The following is a 23,941-nucleotide window of genomic DNA, read 5'->3' as shown; positions in this document are numbered from 1 at the left end:
GCCACACTGACGTTCTCCAGTGACAAAGAAATGGTGGCCCGATCCACATGATGAAGGACGATAGGGCAGCAACAAGTCGTAGCAAAATGAATGCATCTCAAAGGCTTTCCACTGAGAGAAGCCAGTCTCAGAAAGTTACCTACAGTGTGACTCTGTTTATATGACACTTGGAAAAGGCACCACTGTAGATCACAAAGACCAGGGCTCAGGGGCAGAGGAGGGTGTGACTGTAAGAACAGCCCGAGGGAGGAGGGGAGATGGAGCTGTCCTTTATCCTGATTTTGGTGGAGGTTATACAACCCTATGCGTGTATTAAGGTTCATCTAACTGTACGTCCCCCCAAAGTCAATTTGACTTAATGGTAATCTATAAATGATATTGTCTTCTAAAAAATGCAGGGTATTTCCAGTGATTATCTGTCCATTCAGTTGCAGTCTTGCCCATCTTAATCCTTGAAAGAGTCAGTATCTGGATATTCACATTGTGGCCGTATGTTTGGAAGAACCCCCAAGTGAAGGCTTGCATAGATAATGAGAGCATTTAATAATGATAAAAATGGTAAAAAAAGGTAATAATGGTAAAAAAAATTGCTAGAAATACAAAATATGGTTGTTATTCTGTATCCTTGCTATTGTCACTATCTTTTTTTTTTTTTTTTTTGGAAACAGATTCATTTTGGAATTCCGCTTCCTTCAACACTGAGACCTCATACCTTCACTTCCCTACATTCCGTGGAGAGCTCAGTGCTGACCTGTCTTTCTTTTTTAAGACGACAGCACCTTCTGGGGTGTTTATAGAGAACCTGGGGATCACAGACTTCATCAGACTAGAGCTGCACGGTGCGTCACTCCCTGGGCAAAGCCACCAGGCCTCAGTATATAGCAGTAACCCTTCTGGGAACCTAATTCCCAAAGTACTACTATGCTTTCTTCATAACTTGTATTCCTTTAGTACATACTAAAATTCTAATAACTTTTTAAAAAAGATTTATTTATTTGAGAGAGAGAGAGCAGGGTTGGGAGCGGGGAAGAGGCAGACAGAGTCTTAAGCAGACTCTACACTGAGCGTGGAGCCCAGTGCAGGGCTTGATCTCGTGACTCTGAGATCACAACCTGAGCTCACACCAATAGTCAGACGCTTAACCAACAATACCACCCAGGAGCGCCTAAAGCTCCATTATTTTAAATCCTTATTTTTAATAGAGAGGAAAACAGTGATTCACAAAACACACAGCAGTCTGCCCAGTTCTGTGCTGCCCTAACTGTGTGTGCAGTAGGATCTATTAAACCAAACTCATCCGATAACTACTCCCTAAATTGCAGAATCATTTCATGTAATCGACTCGCCACATCGTTCATGCATGTATGCAAGGCTCGGTTCCTTATTTCAAAATTTCACGGAGGGCTTTTTAAATAAAGTACATGAGAATTCCACCCACCTTGAAATAAATCCACTGATGTATAAGAAGGCAGGTCACAGGCCAGTTTCCCTCAGGTGGGGAAAGGTCTCTACTCCTTAAGGTTTAGCAAGATGAGCATTCTCTGATGAGGAATCGGGTAAAACGGCTTTGTTTTTCTTCCCCCAGGACACACCTTTCTGTTGCCCTCCTCACCAGCTCAGAGTGACACTGGTCGGCAGCAGTGTCACTGTCCGCTTTCATAACGAACGTGTCGTGCCGCTGACCTCCCGTCCCTCGAGACCGAATTTCCTCCCTGCGGAATGAACCGAGCTACTCTCCTCTCTGTTTGCAGCTCCTACAGAAGTGACCTTTTCCTTCGATGTGGGGAATGGACGATGTGAGGTCACCGTGCGGTCTCCCACTCCCTTTAACGACAACCGGTGGCACCATGTGAGGGCCGAGAGGAACGTGAAGGAGGCGACCCTTCAAGTGGACCAGCTCCCCAGCAAGACTCAAGCTGCACCCGCAGACGGCCATGCCCGCCTGCAGCTCAACAGCCAGCTCTTTGTGGGTGAGTGTGGCTGCCCTCTGGCTGGGCTGCGCTGGTGGACACAGAAGAGTCGAGCCATCCAGCCATGATGGCAGCAGGTGCACGCGGCTCCTGTTGGCACCGTGGACCGAGAGCTCCAGCAAGAGTCGGGCTCTCTTTCCACAGATGATTGTTAATACAGTTTCCATAGGGTGTTGTTCAGGATCATGGTTTCCATAGATTTCCCAGGTCATGGATGAGATAATGGAGGTGCAGAGAGAGTGAGTGACGTAGTCTAGAAACTGAAATAGAAGAGAAACCCAGTCCCCAGTGGGTGGATTCCCAGGCTGGACCTCAACAGTATTGATGACCTGTGTTTGCTTTAGTGACTTCTTATCAATGCTATTTATAAAACGGTTAGCAAATTTCATCCAGAACTCCCGGCTTCAATTTCTCAGTGCAGTCAGGGAATCTGACATGTGACTGTGCCCGAGTTCTCCTGTGTCCCCTCTAACACAGACCGCAGGAGGACTCACGTGGCTGAGTCAGTCTCCTTGCAGACACCAGGTTCAGAACCAGTCTGGCTCCATTCTTGCTGCTGGTGCTTCAGGGATGAAAGCTCTGGGTAGTAGAAGTCTTCCTTTTCATGTACGCGCTTACTTTTTTTAAGACTTGTTTTCTTTTTCTCAAAGAGAGAGGTAAGTTTTGCTACGTTACTTTTCAGACAACTCTACTTTAATTTGGAAAGCAAGCAAATCAATGAGGTAGCACTTCCTTCGTCATTTCTCATGTGTTTTCAAGTAAATAAGGAGCTTGTCCAATTAGGAACTAATCTAAATCACAGATTAGCCTGCAGTCGGCTTTGCCAGAGGACACCTACAGCTTCTGGGGGCTGTGCTATGCAGGGAGGTGTGTGTGTGTGTGTGTGTGTGTGTACAACCCATGACACAGAAAACTCCAAGGCCTCCAGACTGGAGATTAGGCTCGTGTAGGCATGACAGAGAGAGCTACTCAGTGTTCTGTGACTGTTACCCTCCTGACCTCAGAGCCAGCAGGCTGGAGCGAGGCAGGCTTGAGCCTGGGTATTATTATTATTATTTTAATATTTTATTTATTTATTTGACACACAGAGAGAGAGAGAAATCACAAGTAGGCAGAGAGGCAGGCAGAGGGGGACAGAAAGCAGGCCCCTTGCTGAGCAGAGAGCCTGATGCAGGGCTCAGTCACCGGATTCTGGGATCATGACCTGAGCTGAAGGCAGAGGCTTAACCCACTGAGCCACCCAGGTGCCCTGAGCCTGGCTTTTAATGTTACCCCTAATTTCTTTCTTTGCCTGCTCCTCAATTCCTTTTTAATGGCATTGTTAATGGAAGCATTTCTAAGAAAGGATGGTATTACATATATAATTTGTTATTATATATAATATATGCATCATATTATATATAACAAGTATATAATAAATATGTAACAAAATATATATGATCAATGCATATACAAATTATAATGTATATTACATATTAACCCTATACAATGTATATGTATTTGCATGTTACAAATTTGTAATATATATTGTATTGCAAAGATTTTCAACTATCTAATTTTATTGTGCCCATCACAGTTTATACACTTAAACTTTAAAAAGGAGAGATGGTCTTTTTTTTTTTTTTAATGAAGGAACCGACTTAAAAATGTACAAATCTTAAAGGGGTGCTTTTGTATAGAGCCAGAATAAAGACTTTTTATTTGTAAAAAAAAAAATGTACAAATCTTTCTAAATAGAACTTGAAGAAGTACTTTTTAGAATAAATATTTACGAAGCTCAACTTCAAAAATATTTCCATCTGTGGTTTACTCGATATCGTTTGATGATTCTTAGTATGAGATCACAGCCTAGGTTTTCAAAATTGCATGTGTTTGTAAAGCTTCTGGTGGGTCCCTTTTCTGATGTGATCAGTCAGCCTGCAGTTGGACCTGGGGTGGAAATGCCACTGAGACCCCCAGGGCACGGCTGTAGTTTTCCTTGTAGGCGGGACGGCCACCAGACAGAGAGGCTTCCTGGGGTGCATTCGGTCACTGCGGTTGAACGGGTTGGCCCTGGACCTGGAAGAAAGGGCCACAATGACACCAGGCGTGGACCCAGGCTGCCGAGGACACTGCAGTAGCTATGGACACCTGTGCCGCAATGGAGGGAGATGTAGGGAGAGACCCAGGGGCATCATCTGCGACTGTGCCTTCTCTGCATATGACGGGCCATTCTGCGAGAGCGGTGAGTGTCTCCCTGAGCAGGAGACAAGTTCTGGAGCAGGATGGGGAGAGGGAGGCACCCCATTTGGCTGTTTGCCTCGTGTTTCTGACATTTTACCTTTTCTCTATGAAAGGATAAGGCAGTACTCTGATCAGCTAAACGAGAGTTGTTTCTCTCCCAAATTTGCCCATTTATGATTCTGTTCTTGAGAAGCTGGTGATGACTTCTGTTGGATTCAGAATCATTCACGCAACACTGAGACAGACAATAACTCTAAGTGTATGTTTACACTCGTCATTTAATGCTGTGTAGCTCTGAGATGAAACATTTTGTGGGCCATAATAAAATACTGTTACTTGGTTTGATGTCATGCGAATATATACAGGGATAAGTTCTCTTTTTATCCATAATTACCTGTTTAATCAGAAATATTTCTGAATTAAAAAAACAACAACAACAAAGCGTGACATTCTTACGTTCTCTCTTGAAAGACTAGGGGTTAGAGATAGTGTGTAAATACATGTAGAAAAGAGCCTCGCCTTGACTTCGTGCTAACATAACAAAAATGAGTGTCATTCCAGAAATTTCTGCGTATTTTGGAACTGGTTCGTCCATTATCTACGACTTTCAGGAACATTCTAACTACACTTCCAGCAAGAACTCAAGCTCCTTTGCAGCTTTACTTCATGAGGGTCTGACACTGGCTGGAGAAGTGGCCACACTGAGCTTCCGGACCACAGGGACGCCCAGCTTACTCCTCTACGTGAGCTCCTTCTACGAGGAGTACCTGTCTGTGATCCTCACCCCCAATGGTGAGTGTCGAGTCTGTAAGAACGAGGAGGCTGAATTAGAAAATAAGGACCACAATGAGGGGGACCCTTTAGGTGTTTAACTACGAAAAGGAAACACAATTGCATGGCTTGCCATGCTTGTTACCCTTGTTCATGATAAACCTCAAGTGTTTATCACTAAAGTTCACATTTCCATGATTACATTTAAGATACATTTTCCCCATGCAAGTTTGATCATTTTAGGTATTTGATGTGCTGCTAGGCTTCTTGCTATTCTGGGAAGTCTTTCCTTCTGTACGTGAATAAATTAGTTCTGCAATTCACTTTGAAACAAGATAGCTCACTTTGTACATGGGAAATATTTCCTCCTCCTTCTTAGCAAAGTAAAGAAATATATTAAGCTATCTGAAATGCATCACATGAACAGGATTGTTCTTTACTCATTGGTGGCTGGGAAGCCATTCATGGCAATATCTACATACGAAGAGAAGTGGGATGAGAGGTACCCAACTCATGGCCACCGAGTCTTTCCAAGACCGTTGCAGATGGAGCATTAGCCCAAGCTGTAACCTTGCTTCACAGAGCGAAAGGGCAGAGACCTACTTTCTGGAAGATCTGCTCCAGGCAGTATGAGGTCATGGGGCAGTGGGCATCCCTGTGAAGGACATCAGGAGATTTAGATGTCGTAGCAAATCATTGGTCTTTCTTCTGTTTCTTGGTTATGGCAGAAACATTAGGGAAAAAATTCTAGTTGTGCAAAAAAAATTCATTATGCAAATGCCAGCAATACATTAAAGTGCATTAAAATAAGTCACATTAAAAGAAGTGATGCTTATAGAGACTGAATGTTAATGCAATATTGCTTGAGGTTTTACCATTAAATGCTATGAATACCACATGAATAATTAACTTTGAGCCTAGCTCCGAGTTCCCATATGCTTAACTTAGAATTTTTTCCTTTTGTTAAGGAAAATGGAAGAACTTGGGAAAAGACCATTTGGGCTTGACTTTTCAAATAGTGCAATCGGATTCTGAATTCAGCCCTGGAAGAGCACATAAATGATCACTCTTCCAGGAATAGAGACTCTCGGTGTCCTTAAGCAAATGCTCAATAAATTCAAATTATAGGAAATAAACAAAAACAAAGTGTGCTTTATAACCTGTATTGATGGTTTTTATAAAATTCCATTTTAGTTAAAAATGTCATTTTTTTGGCTTGTTTAGGAAGTTTGCAGATCAGGTATAAGCTGGACAGGCACCAAGAACCTGACGTTTTTAACTTTGGTTTTAAAAACTTCGCCGATGGGCGGCTTCACCAGGTGACGATTCACAGAGAAGAGGTGGTGGTCTCTGTGGAGGTAAGGGGTAGATTCACAGCAGCAAGAGTAACCAAACTTGTGGCATTCACTGTATGACCTCCAGCAAGGATTTGAGAATAAATCCTAGAAAAGAGATACACGTTCAGCAGTCTTCCCAGAAAGTCCCGGGGACAGAAAACATAGTCAAAGTGTTTGCTTCAGCAAAATCATTTGTTTGTTTAGCAAGAGGCTGACATGGTTCTTGTTAATATTTGACTGTGAAAATGCCAAGCTGTCCTCCTCCATAGGGGAATGTTGCCCAGTTTCTCCCAGTGATTACTGGAGACATTCTGATGAGAATGAGAGCCTATATCCATCTGACTACAAAAGAGCAAAAGCAGCAGAAATGTTAACACGAGGGGAAAAGCAAGGTTTTGCTTAAAGTGGGAATACATTTTTTAAAAGCTTCAGTGTTTCAATTATTCATTGTCACTAGGTTTTGAAGAATAACCTTTATATATTGAATCTGTGCCAGTAATACTTTTGGCTTGTGTTACTAATTTCTGTTTGAAATAAGTAAAAGCTTTAAGGTTTGAAATAGCTTATTGCATTTCTTTGTGGATCATACCAATTACAGATCCCTAAACCATGAAGACAAATAAAGGGAAAAGAATAGGCAATGGGGTCGTGTGAAATCCAAGGCATTAAAACAATCGCTATGAAACCAATGACCTTTGGGGCAGCCGAGCGTACGGCTCGCTCTTACTGTTTTCCTCGGTCTCCCTCAGACCCCCAGTCTCTCATCACCAAAATTGCTCGCCATTTTGATGTTTGCTTCTTGTGGAATATTTAATAGGTTGACCAGAGTGCAAGGAGACAAGTCGTCCTGTCATCAGGGGCAGAATTCAATGCTGTCAAATCCCTTATGTTGGGGACAATTTTAGGTAAGTGTCAGAAAGAACATCGTCCCCACTCCTGCAAAACCCGACATGGGTCAGAAGTGTCAAGTTGCAAACAGGAGAAGGGTTCATGAGGCTGAAAGAAGCTCCTTGTCATATTCACGGTTTTCTAGCAAGTGACAGTCAAGGTAGAAGTGGCCCTTTTGTCCCAGTGTGCCTGTAATCACCAGTGAGGGCTGCCTGCTAGGTGAGCCACAGTGACCCCTGAGGGTCTCCTCACGTGCCCTCTCACTTGGCAATCAAGCTGAATGAAACTTGGTATTTTTATAACAATTGAGGAAAGGCGAAATCAAAGCAGGTGTCACGTTCACAGATTGTATATTAATCAGGAGTCAAATGCAGAAATCACCCAGTGGTAAATATAGATTTACATTTACAAGGAGAAAGGACTTACATTTTCTTTGAAGCAAGTGAGTACGTGTTGGGCAGTAGGCTGGGCCCTGCTCTTAGCTGTGTTCAGTGCTCCCAGCTACCCCTGGAAGGTCAGGATCTGAAGATCCCCCACACCCTTTAGGGCTGTGAGTCATTCTTCATAAAAGTAGCAGAGCAAAAGCATGCCAGGCTGCTTAAGCACCAAATTGTTTATACCTTTGTTTCCCCCTTGTCACCAAGAATTAATTGAAATACAAATAAAGTTTGAAAGGTATTTTTTCCTTTTGATTGTTTATATTGTAGACTGTATGTGCTGTCGATATTTAAAGTTATTTGGGAGAAATCCTCCTGTGGTCTTGAGTAGAATTCCTGCTCTGGTACGTGACACTCATCTGGCTGTGTTCGGTCCGAGATAATTCTTGGACTCTTTACTACCTTTCCAGCCATTTGTTACCTTGATTCTTGGATCATTTCTTCCATCCCCGACACATAAAACATCCTACAGATGCTGGAGATTTAAAGACAGCCCACGAGCACATGTTCAAAATAGGGTGAGAAGCATAGTAACTGTTAAAAAGGTGACATTTTTCTAAAAGATGATGGGCAATAAAATTATGAGTTCTTATTTTTCAGAGGAAGTGGGGAAAATCGCAGTGTGCCCTTGTAAATGGTAAATGCAGATGCTCATAGTTTAGATGGTAGAGGGGACAGGAAGCTCCGAGTTGGTCCTGGGAGTTACAGGTGCAGGTTAAGCCAGTGAAGCAGGTTCCCCGGGTTCTTTGCTGTGAAAACAGTCTTGGCATCATATAATGGATACCAAATTCATGCTGAAGTGGTGGTCCTGCTTTCTAACTGTGCCTTAAGGTGGATAAAGAATCGAGCCCCATGATGTGTTGGCAGAAAGGCTTTGGTGTGGCTCGCCATTCCTGCCCCCTCTACACGTGCAGAGTGGGCCTCCAGCAGCTGCCGCAGAAATGCGGACGAGCACAGTTGTTCTCCTTGAGCACTGGGAGAAGTCTGTTGTTCATACAGCCCATGGGAGAGGGAGGGGAATAGCTTAGTCTCTAATGTGTGACTTCAGGTGTGTTTTCTAGGTGTTTCTGGACATCCATGTTTTTGTGATATGAGTAAATTTTTTATTATTTTTTAAAGTTTTTATTTAAATTCTAGTTGGCTGACATACAGTGTAATACTAATTTCAGGTGTAGAATTTAGTGATTCATCAGTTAGATACAACACCCAGTAAGTTTTTATTTTTATTATTATTATTCTATTTAGAACAGTGGCAAAAAAGGGGGTGGTGGGAGGTTTGCCTGGGTGGCTCAGTCGTTAAGCATCTGCCTTCGGTTCAGGTCATGATCCTGGGATGGAGCCCCACATCAGACTCCCTGCTCAGTGGGAAGCCTGCTTCTCCCTCTCCTACACCCCTGGTTGTGTTCTGTCTCCCACTGTCTCTCTCTCTGTCAAATAAATTTAAAAACCAAAACCAAAACCAAACCAAACAAGAACAGTGACACAGTATAGAAAGACCACAAGAACTGGGTAAACAACGGAAAGAAACAAAGCTCTCCTCTGGCTTTGACCCATGAGAATAACAGCATACAGTTAGTGGGAGGAGGTTACGAAGTTCCTAAAAAGTCAGAGCCCACGTTGAGTTTCGCAGAACAGTGCGATGGAACCCCGTCCTCGGCTGTCAGCTGAAGGCTATAATTTTTTATACAATCCAAGTGGAAAAGAATTTTTAATACCCAAATGGAAAAGAATTTGCTCCCTTTTTATGTGCTGCTGAGCTCCACTCTCTGGCCTGACAGTTACCATTCATGGCTTGAACAGAGTGAGGAGTAGATCATCTTAGGGATGCGCAAGCCTCAGAGCTCAGCTTACTTACGTGCAGGTGAGGTCTGTGAGTGCAGAGTCATCCCTCCTTTGTTGCTGGAGCAGGCATCTGTGGGCACTCTTCCCAGCCATGAGGACAGATAGGGTCAAGGAACAAAAGGAACACACCACACACAACTAACCACTTGCCCTCAGTGACTCCAGCTCTGACAGGAGAGATGAGGCAGGTTCAGAGGTGACTGTGGCACAAGGTAGGAAGTTGCCAGCAGAAAGTGTGAAATTGACAACCATTTTTAAAGACAATTTAGCTTTGAATGTATTATCTGTAAAAGGATATGTCATGGATTATGGAAACTGATTTAATAACTAAACTGCCTTATATAAAGGGAATCATTTTAATAAAAAAGGAGAATAATACATTTTATCATATACATTCTTATTTTCCTGGAAGTTCATATGTAGAGAGCAGTAGCATGGAATCGAAGATGTTAATGTTTCTATTCAAGAATGGTCTAGTCAAAAAGCATCTCTCTCAGGCTGTAGAAATTGAAGTTGAATTTCAGCAATGAAGTTTATTGCCTGAAGCAACTGAGTCTAATAAAATTATAAATATTCATTTCATCTGTACCTACAGGTATGCATCTTGATCAAAGGCTAATAACACTTTTCATGTTTTGGGTAACTTTATTTCAGGATAACTTCTACTTAGCAGTTAGTGACTATGAGAAGATGACTATTTTGTGTTCAGATTTGGGAAATAGGAGCTGAGCTTCCTTTCATAAACTTGCAGTAAAATAGACCAACCGACTGGATAGTGAAGAGCCGTTTATTTTCCAAATACAGTTGTCCTGAGCTATGGCAGGCTGTCCTCCACTTGTTTTGGTGAGCTCCTTTGACTCAACAACCTGTCCATTCAGTAAAAAAAGCTCTGGGGGTCCCTGATGTGCACTTGTACTTCCCTGGGCATTTTGAATCCTAGAAACAAGACATACTGTACCTGCCCTAAAAGCACTGTCAGTACAATAGGGAACATGAAGAATAAAAAAGAGTGTTCATGATGGATCTCCTTTATCATCATTATTATTTACCCTAATACACGCTGGGAGGAGTGGTTCAGGGTCATCTTCTAGATTAACAGGCTGCTCTTGCTCTTTCCGCTCTTCAGTGGTCTTATTAACGACAACTGCTCAGGTCAAGTGCTCCTGGTTACTATAATATAATTTTAGTAAAATCCTAGTTTAAGTGCAGATCATTACATTTCTAATTTTCTGTCTAGTCTTAACCTGGATGTGGCCTGTAACCCTGAAGTATGAGAGCTTTAAAACAACCCAGTAAGGTGCCCTGATATTTTCACTAAGCTTTATCTCTCTAAAGACTTTTGTGTAAATGGTAGTCTGTGGATTTTGTCTTTTGTGCATTAAAGAGCAACAACGCCAAAGATCCCCAAAATACCAAAATGAAAATCTGCTTTTTTTTTTTTTTTAGATTTTATTTATTTATTTATTTGACAGAGAGAGATCACAAGTAGGCAGAGAGGCAGGCAGAGAGTGAGAGAGGGAAGCAGGCTCCCCGCTGAGCAGAGAGCCCGATGCGGGACTCGATCCCAGGACCCTGAGATCATGACCTGAGCTGAAGGCAGCGGCTTAACTCACTGAGCCACCCAGGTGCCCCTGAAAATCTGCTTTGAAGGGTGCAGAATAAAGATGTGCCTTTCTCTTTCCTCCTGGGAAAGAGTACAATACGTTGAATGTAGTTCAAGTCAGTACAGTCATGCAGATAACCCTTAGAGGGGATAAGAAACCCACTGAAGGATCTTGTGTTGAAATGGAACTCCATATATGAGAATTGGGTTATAAATAATGTGGAGGTTACTTACTGATGCCTTCATGGACAGACTGCAGTTTGGATATTAAAAACACCATTGACTTCTGTGACATATGTTTTGTCTTTCTTGTGCTCTGCCTAAGAATTTATCTCATTTGGGAGGAAAGTCATAGGGTGGAAGACACAAAGATTTTATATAATTTTAGCAATATTAATACAAATGCAAAGATCCTCAACAAAATACTAACAAATCTAATCCAGTAAAATCTAATTCAGTAACATAAGCAAATTGTTATACATGACCAGATAAGAATTATTCTAGGAATTTAAGGTTGGGTCAACAGATAAAAACAATCAACATAATACAGCATATTAATAGAATAAAGGACAAAAGCCACATGGTTACCTCAATAGACACAGAAAAAGCATTTGAAAAATATCCACTGTGCTTTCATAAAAAAATAAAACCAAAAAACAAAGTAGGAATAGAAAGAAACCTCCTTGTGTGAAAAAAGACAGCTACTAAAACTCCATGTCTGACATCACACTTAATGGAAAATAATGGAAATCTTTCCCTAAGATCAGGAATAAGATAAGGATGTCTACTCTCAATGTCTTCCTTCAAGATTGTAGTATAGGTTTGAGTGAGGACTAAAAGGCAAGAAAAAAAAAAGAGTAAAAAGTATCCAGAATAAAAATGAAGAAGTAAAAATATCTCTAATTGTAGAGAATGTGATCTTGTAAGGAATCCATGAAAAAAGCTAATGGAGCTAGTACACAGTTTGAGCAAGTATATAAGATCAACATATAGAAATTTATTGTATTTTTATACTAGCAATGAATAATACAAAAATGAAATGAAGACAGAAATGTAAATCCCACTTAAAGTAGCATCAGAAAGAATAAAATACCTTGGAATAACTTGAACAGAAGAGGTGTGAGACACATACGCTGGAAACTATGAAGCACTGCTGGAAGGATTTATGGAAGATTTACACAAATGGAAAGACATCATGTTCGTGGACTGGAAGTGTTAACGTTGCTAAGATGGTGGTGCTCCCCCAAATTGATCTACAGGTTCAATACAGTTCCGATCCAAGTCCAAGTGGCAAGTCGATCCCAAATGCATATGGAAATGTGAGGGACTCCAATTGGCAGAAACCATCTTGAAAAGAAGAGTGAAGCTGGAGTTCTTGCCTGGATTTTAAGACTTGGTACAAAGCCACGGTGTCAAAACTGTGTGCTGTTGGTATAAGGACAAACATATTGACCAACAGAGTAGACTGAGAGTCAAGAAGTCAAACTATTTATTGTAAGTTGACATTAGACATAGTTGCCATGCCCATCCAGTGGAGCTGAAGACTAGTGTCTTGAACAAATGGGACAGAGCCAACAGGTTAAAAAAGCGACGTTGACCCTACCTCACACCATTTAGAAAAATTAACTCAAAATGAATGATACTCCTCCATGTAGGAGCTACATTTATAAAACTCTTAGACCAAATGATGGTTGTACATTTTTGTTGCCTTGGGTTAGGCATGAGTTTCTTAGAGAAGGTTTCTCAAAAGCCTTGGGTTAGATCATCGTTTCTTAAAAGTGCAAGCAGAAATAGGAAAACAGATAAGTCAGACTTCCTCAAAATTAGAACCTTAGTAATTCAAAAGACACTACTAAAAAAGTAAAAAGGCAATCCACAAAATGAAAATAAACATTCGCAAGTCGTGCATCTCATAAGAAATTTTTTTTGACTAGTAACATTTTATTTATTTTTTATTTCTTTTCAGTGTACCAGAATTCATTATTATGCACCACAGCCAGTGCTCCATGCAATATGTACCCTCCATAATACCCACCACCGGGCACAACCAAACTCCCACCCCCAGCCATTCAAACCCCTCAGATTGTTTTTTAGAGTCCATAGTCTCTCATGGTTCCTCTCCCCTTCCAATTTACCCCAACTCCCTTCTCCTCTCCATCTCCCATGTCCTCCATGTTATTTCTTATGCTCCACAATAAGTGAAATCATATGATCATTGACTCTCTCTGCTTAAGTTATTTCACTCAGCATAATCTCCTCCAGTCCTGTCCATGTTGCTACAAAAGTTGGGTATTCATCCTTTCTGATGGAGGCATCATACTCCACAGTGTATATGGACCACATTTTCCTTATCCATTCATCTATAGAAGGGCATCTTGGTTCTTTCCACAGTTTGGCGACCCTGGCCATTGCTGCTATGAACATTGGGGTACAGATGGCCCTTCTTTTCACTCCATCTGTATCTTTGGGGCAAATACCCAGTAGTGTAATTGCAGGGTCATAGGGGATCTCTATTTTTAATTTCTTTTTTTTTAAGATTTTATTTATTTATTTTGACAGACAGAGATCACAAGTAGGCAGAGAAGCAGATGTGGGCGGGGGGGGGGGGAGCAGGCTCCCAGCTGAGCAGAGAGCCCGATGCAGGGCTCGATCCCAGGACCATGAGATCATGACCTGAGCTGAAAGCAGAGGCTTAACCCACTGAGCCACCCAGGCGCCCCTCTATTTTTAATTTCTTAAGGAATCTCCATACTATTCTCCAAAGTGGCTGCACCAAGCTGCATTCCCACCAACAGTGTAGAGGGTTCCCCTTTCTCCACATCCTCTCCAACACACATTGTTTCCTGTCTTGCTAATTTTGGCCATTCTAACTGGTGCTGGGAAAATTGGACAGCTATATGTAGAAGAATGAAACTCGACCATTCTCTTACACCATACACAAAGATAAACTCGAAATGGATAAAAGACCTCAAGGTGAGACAGGAATCCATCAGAATCCTAGAGGAGAACAGAGGCAGGAACCTCTTCGATATCAGCCACAGCAACTTCTTTCAAGACATGTCTCCAAAGGCAAAGGAAACAAAAGCGAAAATAAACTTTTGGGACTTCATCAAGATAAAAAGCTTTTGCACAGCAAAGGAAACAGTCAAAAAAACAAAGAGGCAACCCATGGAATGGGAGAAGATATTTGCAAATGACAGTACAGACAAAAGGCTGATATTCAAGATCTATAAAGAACTTCTCAAACTCAACACACACACAAAACAGATAATCATATCAAAAAATGGGCAGAAAACATGAACAGACACTTCTCCAATGAATACATACAAATGGCTAACAGACATATGAAAAAAATATTCATCATCACTAGCCATCAGGGAGATTCACATTAAAACCACATTGAGATACCGGAGTTCCTTTCTTGAATAATAGCACTGCCTATAGACATTTTAAAATTTATCTTTAAAATAAATTTCACAAAGTTAGTCCAGTTAATTAGTAAGATACACATCTGCCCAGGATTGATTCTGTGACCCTAGCCTGGTAGTGCTCATGTCAGACTTTGACCAGGAAAGTGAGTGTTGTCCGGTTCCTTTTTTTGCTCAGTGGTTGGGAATTTTAATTGGCCTGTGGTGTTTTGTTTTTGTTTTTAGTATTGAAGTGTTGTGGCAGTCCTATGTTACTATCACAGCGTTTTCCTGTTTTAGTTCTTCTTGATATTCTCTTAAGTATATTCAAGCAAGGACACCTTTCTTTATGGAAGATATATTGTCTGAATGCAAAAAAAAAAAATGTGACCTTTAAAGAACTCTGTTTTTAATTATTTTTTTTAAATTTGAGGGAGAGAGGAGTGCCTTAGGGCTGCGGGTGGGGTGGGGTCAGTTGGAAAGGGAATAGCAGACTCCCCGCAGAGCAGGGAGCATGAAGGGGCTCAATCCCAGGACCCCTAGGTCATGACCTGAGTCAAAGGCTGACCCTTAACCAACGGAACTACCTGGGTGCCCCAGAAGAGCTCTTTAATCTAAAATGATCATTCAACTGAGTTGTCTCCATCTGGCTTACTTCACTATGAGAATCTACCTGGAATTCATCATACATAAGCCTCCTTGATGCGTCATATGAGCAGCCTGGCCAAGAGAGCTGTGTGTTTCAGAGAGTTCTTTATGAGGATTGTAGCAATGCAAACATGCCCCTCATTTTAGTTGCTTTTAGAGGTCTTTTACATAGCGCTTAGAGCACCTCTCAGAAACTCCAAGGAAGCAAACACTACCCCCTAAGAGTTTATCCACAACATCAAGAGGGACAGATCACAGCTGAGATCCTCAGGGTGAACTTTAAGACCTGCTGTCGCGCTAACCAAAACGACTTGTAGAGTCGTGCATCTCTTCCGCGGAAGGTAGAGCAGTCAGTCTAAGAATAGTGCAACGATCCCCATTTATCCCTCCCTTAACACGAGCAATTACCAACATGTCCAAAAGCCATTGGCAAGATAGAGATAATATCGTTTTGAAAAGACGGTTCCCCTGACCAGCCTGGATCCAGGTCGCATTTCTGAAATCAATGTCAACTGGCTTCCAGCAGGAATAAAATGACCCCACATGGTGGCCGGCCTGTGGAAGGCACCGGGTGAATTCTTGGTTGTTGTGTATGGTTGGTAGGAGAAGGTGTCAGCCGACTAGTGGAGACACTGAAGCAGGGAGGGAGTCAGACGCGGATGCCCCGGGTCCCCACACTGAGGCGGCTTCCCTGCGCACCCGTGAAACGTCCGAAGCCTGCACGTAACTGGGCCCGGTCAGATTTGGGGCGCACTGAGCAAGTGCAGTGTAGGGGCTAATTGTCCTCCAGGTGAAGAGATTGGTGCTCTGCTCTCCTGGGTCTGTCGTGGCCCTTCTCCCACTAACCAACCTCGGTCAGATCCGAGCCAGGTCGGGGGCTAGGACGGGGAGCCAGCCCAGACTTACGGGAAGGGGACAGAGCCCACCGCTGTGACAGGGGAAAGGCAGTGGGAGGTGGGGTTCCTTGGTGGCAGCTGCAGCTGGGGTGCGACCTCTGTGGGGCTGAGAACAGGGCCAGAGTCAAGTGTAAATGGGGAGGTTAGAACCACCCCAGGGATTCCCAGAGCACTGTTGTCCCCACGCGTGGGTGACATTTCACTGTGCCACCTCGATTACCGGCCACAGATTCCGTTACAAAATACTGCTGTGATCTTTGAAACGCGTAACGGCAGAGAGTGGATTCCTTTTTTGGGCGGAACTGCACCCGGGGTCGCTTCGGCCTGCCTGCGGACAGAGCTGGGGTCCGCCGGGCACCAGCGGGGCCGTAGGGACCGCCCTGCCTGTCTTGCCCTACGGAAGGAGGGGCCGAGGGTTCGCAGAGCGGGTCAGTTGGTGGCGGCCCTGCAGACACGGGCCAGGCCTGTGCCTCCCACACCCTAACCAGTGCCCGGCTTGTCTGCCCGCAGAGCCCCCCGGCGCGGACCCGGACACGCTGCGGGCCGGCGTGCGCGGCTTCACCGGCTGCCTGTCAGCTGTGCGCTTCGGCCCCGCCGCTCCGCTCAAGGCTGCTCTGCGCCCCAGCGGCCCCGTCGTGGTCACCGTGCGTGGACACGTGGCCACCGCGTCCCGGTGCGCGGAGTCCGTGGGGCCCGGAGCCCCGGCGCGGGAGGCCACCCGCCCGCTCGCAGGTGGCGCAGGTGCGTGCCCCTCCGCCCGCAGTCGCGCTCGCCGCCCGCGGTCCTCCACCTCGTCTGCACCCCGGGGCTGCCCAGGTCCTCGGTGGGGTCGCCTGGCCCTGCTCTGGTCTGGGTTTCCTGTTCCTTTCTGCTCGCGCAGCGCTCTGCTCTCCTGTCGGATGTTTGCGAATGTCACCAAAGTCCTCTTCCTCTGCCTCTGTCATTCTCCTTTCTCTGCTGTAGGTGGTTCTGGACCGGCAGACGGGGGAGAGCCCTTAGTTAGCGCTGACAGAAGTGGCCCTGCTGTCATCGGAGGTAACCGGGCGGTGAACGACCTGGTCCTTGGCGCTGCTGTCACTGCGGGCATAAACCCGTGTTCCGGAGTCCGAGCTGGGGGCGAGGTCAATGGCAGGACACCCCTTTGCGGGTTTTCTTCACGGGCTTGCCCCCATGTCGGCCTCTGCCGGGGCTCAGGGGAGCTGAGTGGAGGGAACCCATGGTAGGACTGAGACACTTGTTAAAGGATAGTTGCCGAACTACAGAGTAATAAGGTTTTTCATTTGAAAATACCCATTCATATGTCCCAGGAGATCATATATACACATACACGTATATGACATATTCACCTTTACTTCTTTGATCCAAAACAGCCACAACTTCTCAGTCCATTCGCCCAAAACTTTTAAAAATAATATTAAAAGTAAAGCATTAAGTGAGTTTAGAACCACCTAAACTGTGCAAGTTGTCATTTTCATAAACATAAAGATAGAAAACCTAAAGATTTTTCTAAACATAAATATATGGAACTGTTTCCTGGTGTCAGTCTTATCTTAGATTTACATATATTTATTTGTATTTCTAAATGTAACTATTCACATATATTTGTATTATATATACACGTTTAGTGTCACATGTATTCTATACATGTGATGGTAAAACTGGATATAACACAGCTCTTTAAAGCAAAGTCCTATAGATAAACCATACATGTATTTACATATATATTCACATATAATGTATATTGACATTTTCTATGTACTTACATATATTTGAAAATGTACAGGTAGTTCCATCCTAAATATCTCCCACTGTATTCTCTGAAACAGAATTTATTTAGGCCTGCTTTAAAAAATGAATATTCAAGTATCCTCCTTATGATTCAGAGAAGGCTTACATTTATTAGACTACTGGAATGTGTCTGTTGTAAACTCTGCAGGCTAGGAGGGAGCGAGCGGCTCTCTGTCCCATGGCTACTCCAGAAAAGGGAGGTCGTCCCCAAGCTGGGGGATGCAAGTGGGTGTCTGCTTCTCAGGCAGACCAGACTGCATATGCCCATTGGGTTTCTGTTCATCAAGATGCCAGTTTTCTCCAAACTATTAGGAAGGTACTCAGACATTTTCAAGTGCTGACCAAATCTGTGTAAGAATGTGAACTTGCCCATTCCTATCTTAACCACTTCTGTTTTTCTAATGAATGAGGCACATGATCTTCTGATTTCACAACTCCAGGAACAAAGAAACATATGTGTTATTTAAAATGTATACCTAAAAGGAATACTTTTGTGTTAAAATATAAATCAAGTCTTAATCCTGAGCCATTCTCATTTATTTTGAATGAGAAGACTTCAATATAAGGCAAAAAGCTGATTTAAAATAAATCGACTTAAATGTGATTCATGTTTCTGAAATAGGAATCAGAGTCGAAACATGCAAACTGTCACGGTTGGTGCCATGTTTAGCGAGAGCAACGATGGTAGTCAGGTTGGTGCTAGAAGAGAAGGCGTGGTCTCTGGGGCTTTATCACCTTTGGTTAAATATCACTGGCAAGTTGTACAAAGTAAGTAAGTTGCACCTATATTTTTCCCCTGAGAAATCCTGCTTGGCTCCTGACAGACAGGAGGGAGAATCAGACCACACAGGGTGTGAGGGAGGGAACAGCTCAGGTTATGGCCCCTGCAACTCACCTGGCTCTGCCTTCGATCTGTGCGGTGGCTGTGTGCTGCATTGAGCTACAGTATAGAATCCTGGGTGGAATTCTCAGCCCTGTGTCCGAATGACCCCAGACCACACCACATGTAAAGTACTTAGTCCGGTTAAAGAACCACCCTGGCAGGTGGATTTCTCCACGTGCTGCCCTCCGTCACCTCTCCTCTTGCAAACAAAGGGAACAATACAGAAAGGGGAATTAACCTAAATCATGCTCACACCTGGTACACCGGAGATCACAGAGTGTTTCTTGCCACAGGATCCATTGTATTGATGGACAAATAGAGAAGGACACAGATGTGTAGATGGATGGAGAGATAGACCTAAGTGCTTGTCACAAACACATTCGCACTGGGATTGTCAAAAGGAAGGTTATGGAAGGCATTGGATGCATTAGTCACATCATCTCAGTCTCTTCAGAGAGCGGATGAAGACAGAGGTTGCTCTAGGACCCTACCAAGTCTCACAGAACAAACAAGCTAGTACTCAGTTACATACACAATAACATCCTGGGTGTTTGAGGGTAATGGTGACAGTGACTGGATAATCAAGTGGCCTGATCACTGTTACTGAGTTCCTGTCCCTGATACTAAAACTGGATACAATGTAGCTCTTCAAAGCGAAGTCCTGTAACAAAACTTAAGAGTAATTAAAGCAACAACTGTTTGTTGTCAGGTGAGGTGCAAAGTGTGGTGAACGTGATGACTGTTGTACTTGTTAGTATTTAAGAATCTTCCCAGGGGCTCTGAGCATCTGCTCAGGAATCCCTGTGACCGGAGGCACCCACCGAGCTGCAAGTCTGTTGGGCTCCATTATGCTCTTTATCTCTGTCCCAGAGCATAGTGAAGAATCTTCATTTAACAACATGAATTTGGATTCACGTAACTAAACAGTAATGCATTTTCTAACATTTGCTAATTGGAATATCAATGCCTGTGTCAGTCATCTTAAAAGTGTTTGACTGATTAATGCCTTTTTGGTACCTCCCTGTTTGGGTATGGATTAACATTCATTCTTTTATGAATATGGCAGCTTGAGCAACCCCCTCTAGGCCTCATCTGACCATCCCAACATGGGCAGCCTGTAAAAAATCAGAGGAACTTCTAAAACAATACTGGTGTCCAAGCCTCCCACCAAAGATTCTGAGCTATAATCTGCTGTGCAGCCAAAGTTGAGAAGCACTGACACAGCTAACACTTTAGTACTTAAAGCATTACCAGCAAAAGATGTCAAATAATCTGTTTTCCCTATCGCTGAACATTGTCTCTCTTTCTACAAACTTTTAATACAGTGGTATATCGGTTATCTACTGCTGCCTGACAAATCACCACCCACGTAGAGCTTAACCCAACTCCCTTTTAGTATGTCCAGATTTCTGTGGGTCGGCAGTCTTGGCAGAGCTTAGCTGGGTCCTCTGCTCAGTGTCACAGAAGCCTGCAATGAAGGTGTCAGCCAGTGTTGAGGTCTCATCTGAATATTCCTCTGGAGAAGGATCCACTTCCTCCTCCACATGGGTGTTGACAGCATCCAGAGTCTTGTAGCTGTAGGACCGAGAGCTTCTCAATTGTTGCTGGCTGCCTTTAGCACCTAGAGGTTCCCTGTAGTTCCATGCCATGTAAGAATTCCTATAGAGACTCCCACCATGACTGCCTGCCCCCTTACTGCCAGCAGGAAGAGGGACGGTCCCGTAAGACAGGTCCCACTGTCTCACGTACCATATTCACACAACCAAGGTACAGCACATCACCTCCATTGTTTTCCTTGCTTAAAAACAAGCCATAGACCCTACACACAAGCACCTGAAGGGGATCACGCACAAAGCATGGCTCCCAGCAGCAGAGATCACGTAAGACTCTTCTAGCGTCATAGAAGGAACTGGTGTACTCACCACAGAACTGTAAATCTGCAGAACGTCAGCAGCAGATCTTTTTAATGTACGTGTACATGAGCATTTAGTTACTCTATGACAAGTCTATACACTCCATCCTTTTAAAATAATGAAAACGTGCTCGCTTGTTAGCATGACGTGGGGCCATGACCTAGAGGCCACGCTGTGGTTCTGAATTTTAACAGGCAGGCACCAAGTGAAAGCCAGGCCAATAGATCTTTAGTCTAAAGGCATAAAACTGCTGTATCCAAAGGACATGTGGACTTAGAAGTAAACTCAGTGTTCCAATAGGCCAGTGCCCACTTTCCTGACGATGCGTGTGTGATGTACATGAGCTTGCTGTCAGCTACGTGAGTCCTGTGTGTTACAAGTCTGTGTTGTGACTGCGCCTCCCACTTCTCTCCCCAGGTGTGATAGCGGTGGTGGTATTTGTCTTGCTCTGTCTCACCGCCATAGCTGCACGCATTTATCAGCAGAGGTGGCTGTACCAAAAAAATGGGTCAACTGTTCCCCCGGCTGGAGACAGTGCTGAGACGGCTCTGAAGAGTGAGGTCAACGTGCAAAGCTCAGTCAGTGAGAGCCAGAGAGAGTACTTCTTCTGAAGGGCAGCAGTGCCTCACTTCGGGCTCTGGTGATGGGACTTTCTCACTAAGCGGGGGCTCCCCACGGACAAAGCCCCCCCACATCCCCCGGACAGGTGGCTGTCCTGCAGCACTGTCAGCTTGCTCGCCTGCGGTCCTGGGAGGCTCTGCTCCGTGCTGCTTCATGACCTGTGTGTGTAGAAGGACTCGGCTGTGCCCATTAACCCCTTTGTAGCGGTGTCTGACTGTCTGGCCCAATTGTTGAAAATTCACACGTGGTTTGCATAATGACTTTGGGCTTGAAGCGAGAACAAGGATGTGCGCTGTGGTCCTACTCTCTTACAAATGAGACCCGGAAGTTTATAAAAGTCAAAGTTGGACCCTAGTGTTGTGTGTCGCATGCAAATCTGTGTTTTGCCTACTTTATCAATCACCTGCGGATGCTTCTAAGCCGGGAAGTGCTTCTCCGATGGTCGTGGAGTGCGTTTCTATCTCCATGTGAACCAGAGCTCACGGGCTGAAAACGCACTAGCGAACTAGAAAAAAACATTTTTTTTTTTTGGCTGATTGTTTTTATGATCTGTCTCTTAAGTCAGTTTGCATACATTTTTAGTGATGAAATGAATATTAAATGTCAGCTATGAAATTGTAGTATTCTGTTCATTTATGGAACAGAAAAATTCATAGGTAGCAAAGCGTGTAAAGCATTCTAGTCTGCACTACTTTGCTTTTTTTTCCTTTGTAATTCACCATATTAATCTTTGTAAATTATGATAAAGATCAGCTGACGATCTCCCCATCATGTGTATTTTCTAACTGAAGTAGTGCTCAGGTATAAACTCTGTCCTTAACACTGCAAATGTATCCTTCCTCCCTTTCATCAGTATGAACTTAATCCTAAATTTGTTTCTTTCAAATGTAGGATGCTATGGTCAGGATTCCTTGCAGCCTTGTGGTTCTCTTGTTCTGAAGATTGTCCCAACAACTGGATGTCTTGCAACTGTCTTTTCATTTACTTGGGGAAAGACTCGTTTTGAACAAAATTCTACATTTCTTTTTTCTAAATTCCGAGTGATCTAGGCAAGCCATCCCCTGAAACACCACCTCAGTCTAGTCACTGTTTGGAATGTTGGGGGAAGGGTGCTGATGCCAGGAGAAATGCAGGTTGTGGGATCTGGACCCAATCTGTCATGCTGGTCAGGATCCAGGATCTTGGAGTCAGAGTCTTCCATCAGAGCACCCAGAATCAACCAGTTCATTTCATATTCAGGGATATTTGCATACTCGAGGTGTAAAGAATTTGTATTAACCACAGGAATTGTTCCAGTAGTGACTTCTGTGGTAGGGGTCAGAGGATAATTGCACGGAGCCAACCATTTGCACTCACTAGCCATTTCTAAGTGAAAAGTGCTATGGTCTTGATAATCCACTTGCCATGTGCCTGCCAGGAATCACATTGCTTCTTTTGACCACAACAGGACCACCCAGAACTCCATACACTGAGCCTTGCTATGACCTTTGAGTGTATGCCCATTTTATTGTGACTTTTTTAAATAATAGGAAAAGATATCCTCTGTACTCTTTTTCTCAAAACAAAAACAAAAACAAAACCCCTTTTTTCTTATGGTTTCATATTAGTTCTCTATGACGTTTAACAAGTCATCACAGTATATTATCTCATAGTTTCTGTGGATCAGCAGCTGGGCACGGTTTACTGTGTTTTCTGCAAGGCTGCTTTGAGGCATCAGCCAGGACTGTGTCCTCATCCAGAGACTCAGCTGGGGAAGTCCTTGGTCTTACGGCTATGGGCAGCATTCCGTTCCTTACTGCTGGGAGATTCTGGGAAGCCTGCTTCTGCTCGAGACCAGCAAGATTGAGAGAGAGAGAGAGACAGAGACAGAGATAGAGACAGAGACTCTAGAGCAAGTCTGCTAACAAGACGGAGTTTTATACACTGTAATGTGATGATGGGAGTGACGGCCCATCCCCACTGCCAAATTCAGTTGGTGAGAAGCAAGTCCTAAGTCCTGCCCACACTGAAGAGGAGGGGATCACAGAAGGACTCGAACCAGCAGATCATGGGAGTCACGTGAAGGTTAATCTACCACAGTACTATATTGAAGTTTCTTTAGGTGAAGAATGAAGGATTTTCAGGGTCCAATAGAGTAATATATGAAGAACCTACTTTGGTGAATGGTATATACTCCCCTCCCCCCAAAAGTCTTATGCAGAGTGGAGAAGGATTCAGCACAAAAATGATAGGTTCTAGCTAATGCACAGCTGACTGTTTACACCCTGAAATCACTACAACTTTAACAAATGATCATAGTAAGTTCCAGAAATGTTAATCACTTCAGTAGCTGGCATTTTGCAGATTTATAGATAGTGAAATTCATTGTATTCTGCTCTCTTTTTAAAAGAGAATACAAAATTGTATCAAACTGCAGTGACGAATCACCCACTTTACTGATTTGTAAATTTTACCTGCTTATTTGTTAATGAAATAACATTTTTGAATTAAATTAGGAAAATATTTTTAAGAGAAATTGAATGAAATTTGAATTATGAAATTATATTGTTTTTCCCCTAAATTATTAAAAATTGTGCAAATGCATATACTCTGTTGTGGTGTGTGTATTATTTTATCTCTGCTCTATATAGAGAATACGGTGCTCTGTTAATATGATTTGTGAAGGTGTTTAAATTGTCGAACACAAAGTAAAACATAAAGTGCCTAGTATTTAC

General features: G+C 43.5%; 1 protein-coding gene across 1 annotated transcript in view; it reads left to right on the top strand.

Annotated features, from left to right (window-relative positions):
• LOC101693459 (contactin-associated protein-like 3) overlaps positions 1-23,730 on the top strand; it is an 87,057-nt gene extending 63,327 nt beyond the window's left edge. The window contains exons 14-22 of the mRNA XM_045083036.1: positions 669-839; positions 1,752-1,970; positions 3,955-4,194; positions 4,755-4,985; positions 6,189-6,322; positions 7,119-7,206; positions 16,533-16,754; positions 16,986-17,057; positions 21,024-23,730. Of these exons, the coding sequence (XP_044938971.1) occupies positions 669-839; positions 1,752-1,970; positions 3,955-4,194; positions 4,755-4,985; positions 6,189-6,322; positions 7,119-7,206; positions 16,533-16,754; positions 16,986-17,057; positions 21,024-21,217 (1,571 nt within the window). The 3' untranslated portion in view covers positions 21,218-23,730. The remainder of the gene's footprint in view (positions 1-668; positions 840-1,751; positions 1,971-3,954; positions 4,195-4,754; positions 4,986-6,188; positions 6,323-7,118; positions 7,207-16,532; positions 16,755-16,985; positions 17,058-21,023) is intronic.
• Positions 23,731-23,941: the final 211 nt, after the last annotated feature.

This window comes from Mustela putorius, unplaced genomic scaffold (genome assembly GCF_011764305.1).
Source record: "Mustela putorius furo isolate JIRA1106 unplaced genomic scaffold, ASM1176430v1.1 tig00000680_pilon_pilon_pilon, whole genome shotgun sequence".
NCBI lineage: Eukaryota > Metazoa > Chordata > Mammalia > Carnivora > Mustelidae > Mustela > Mustela putorius.
This window is presented reverse-complemented; position numbering and strand designations above follow the sequence as displayed.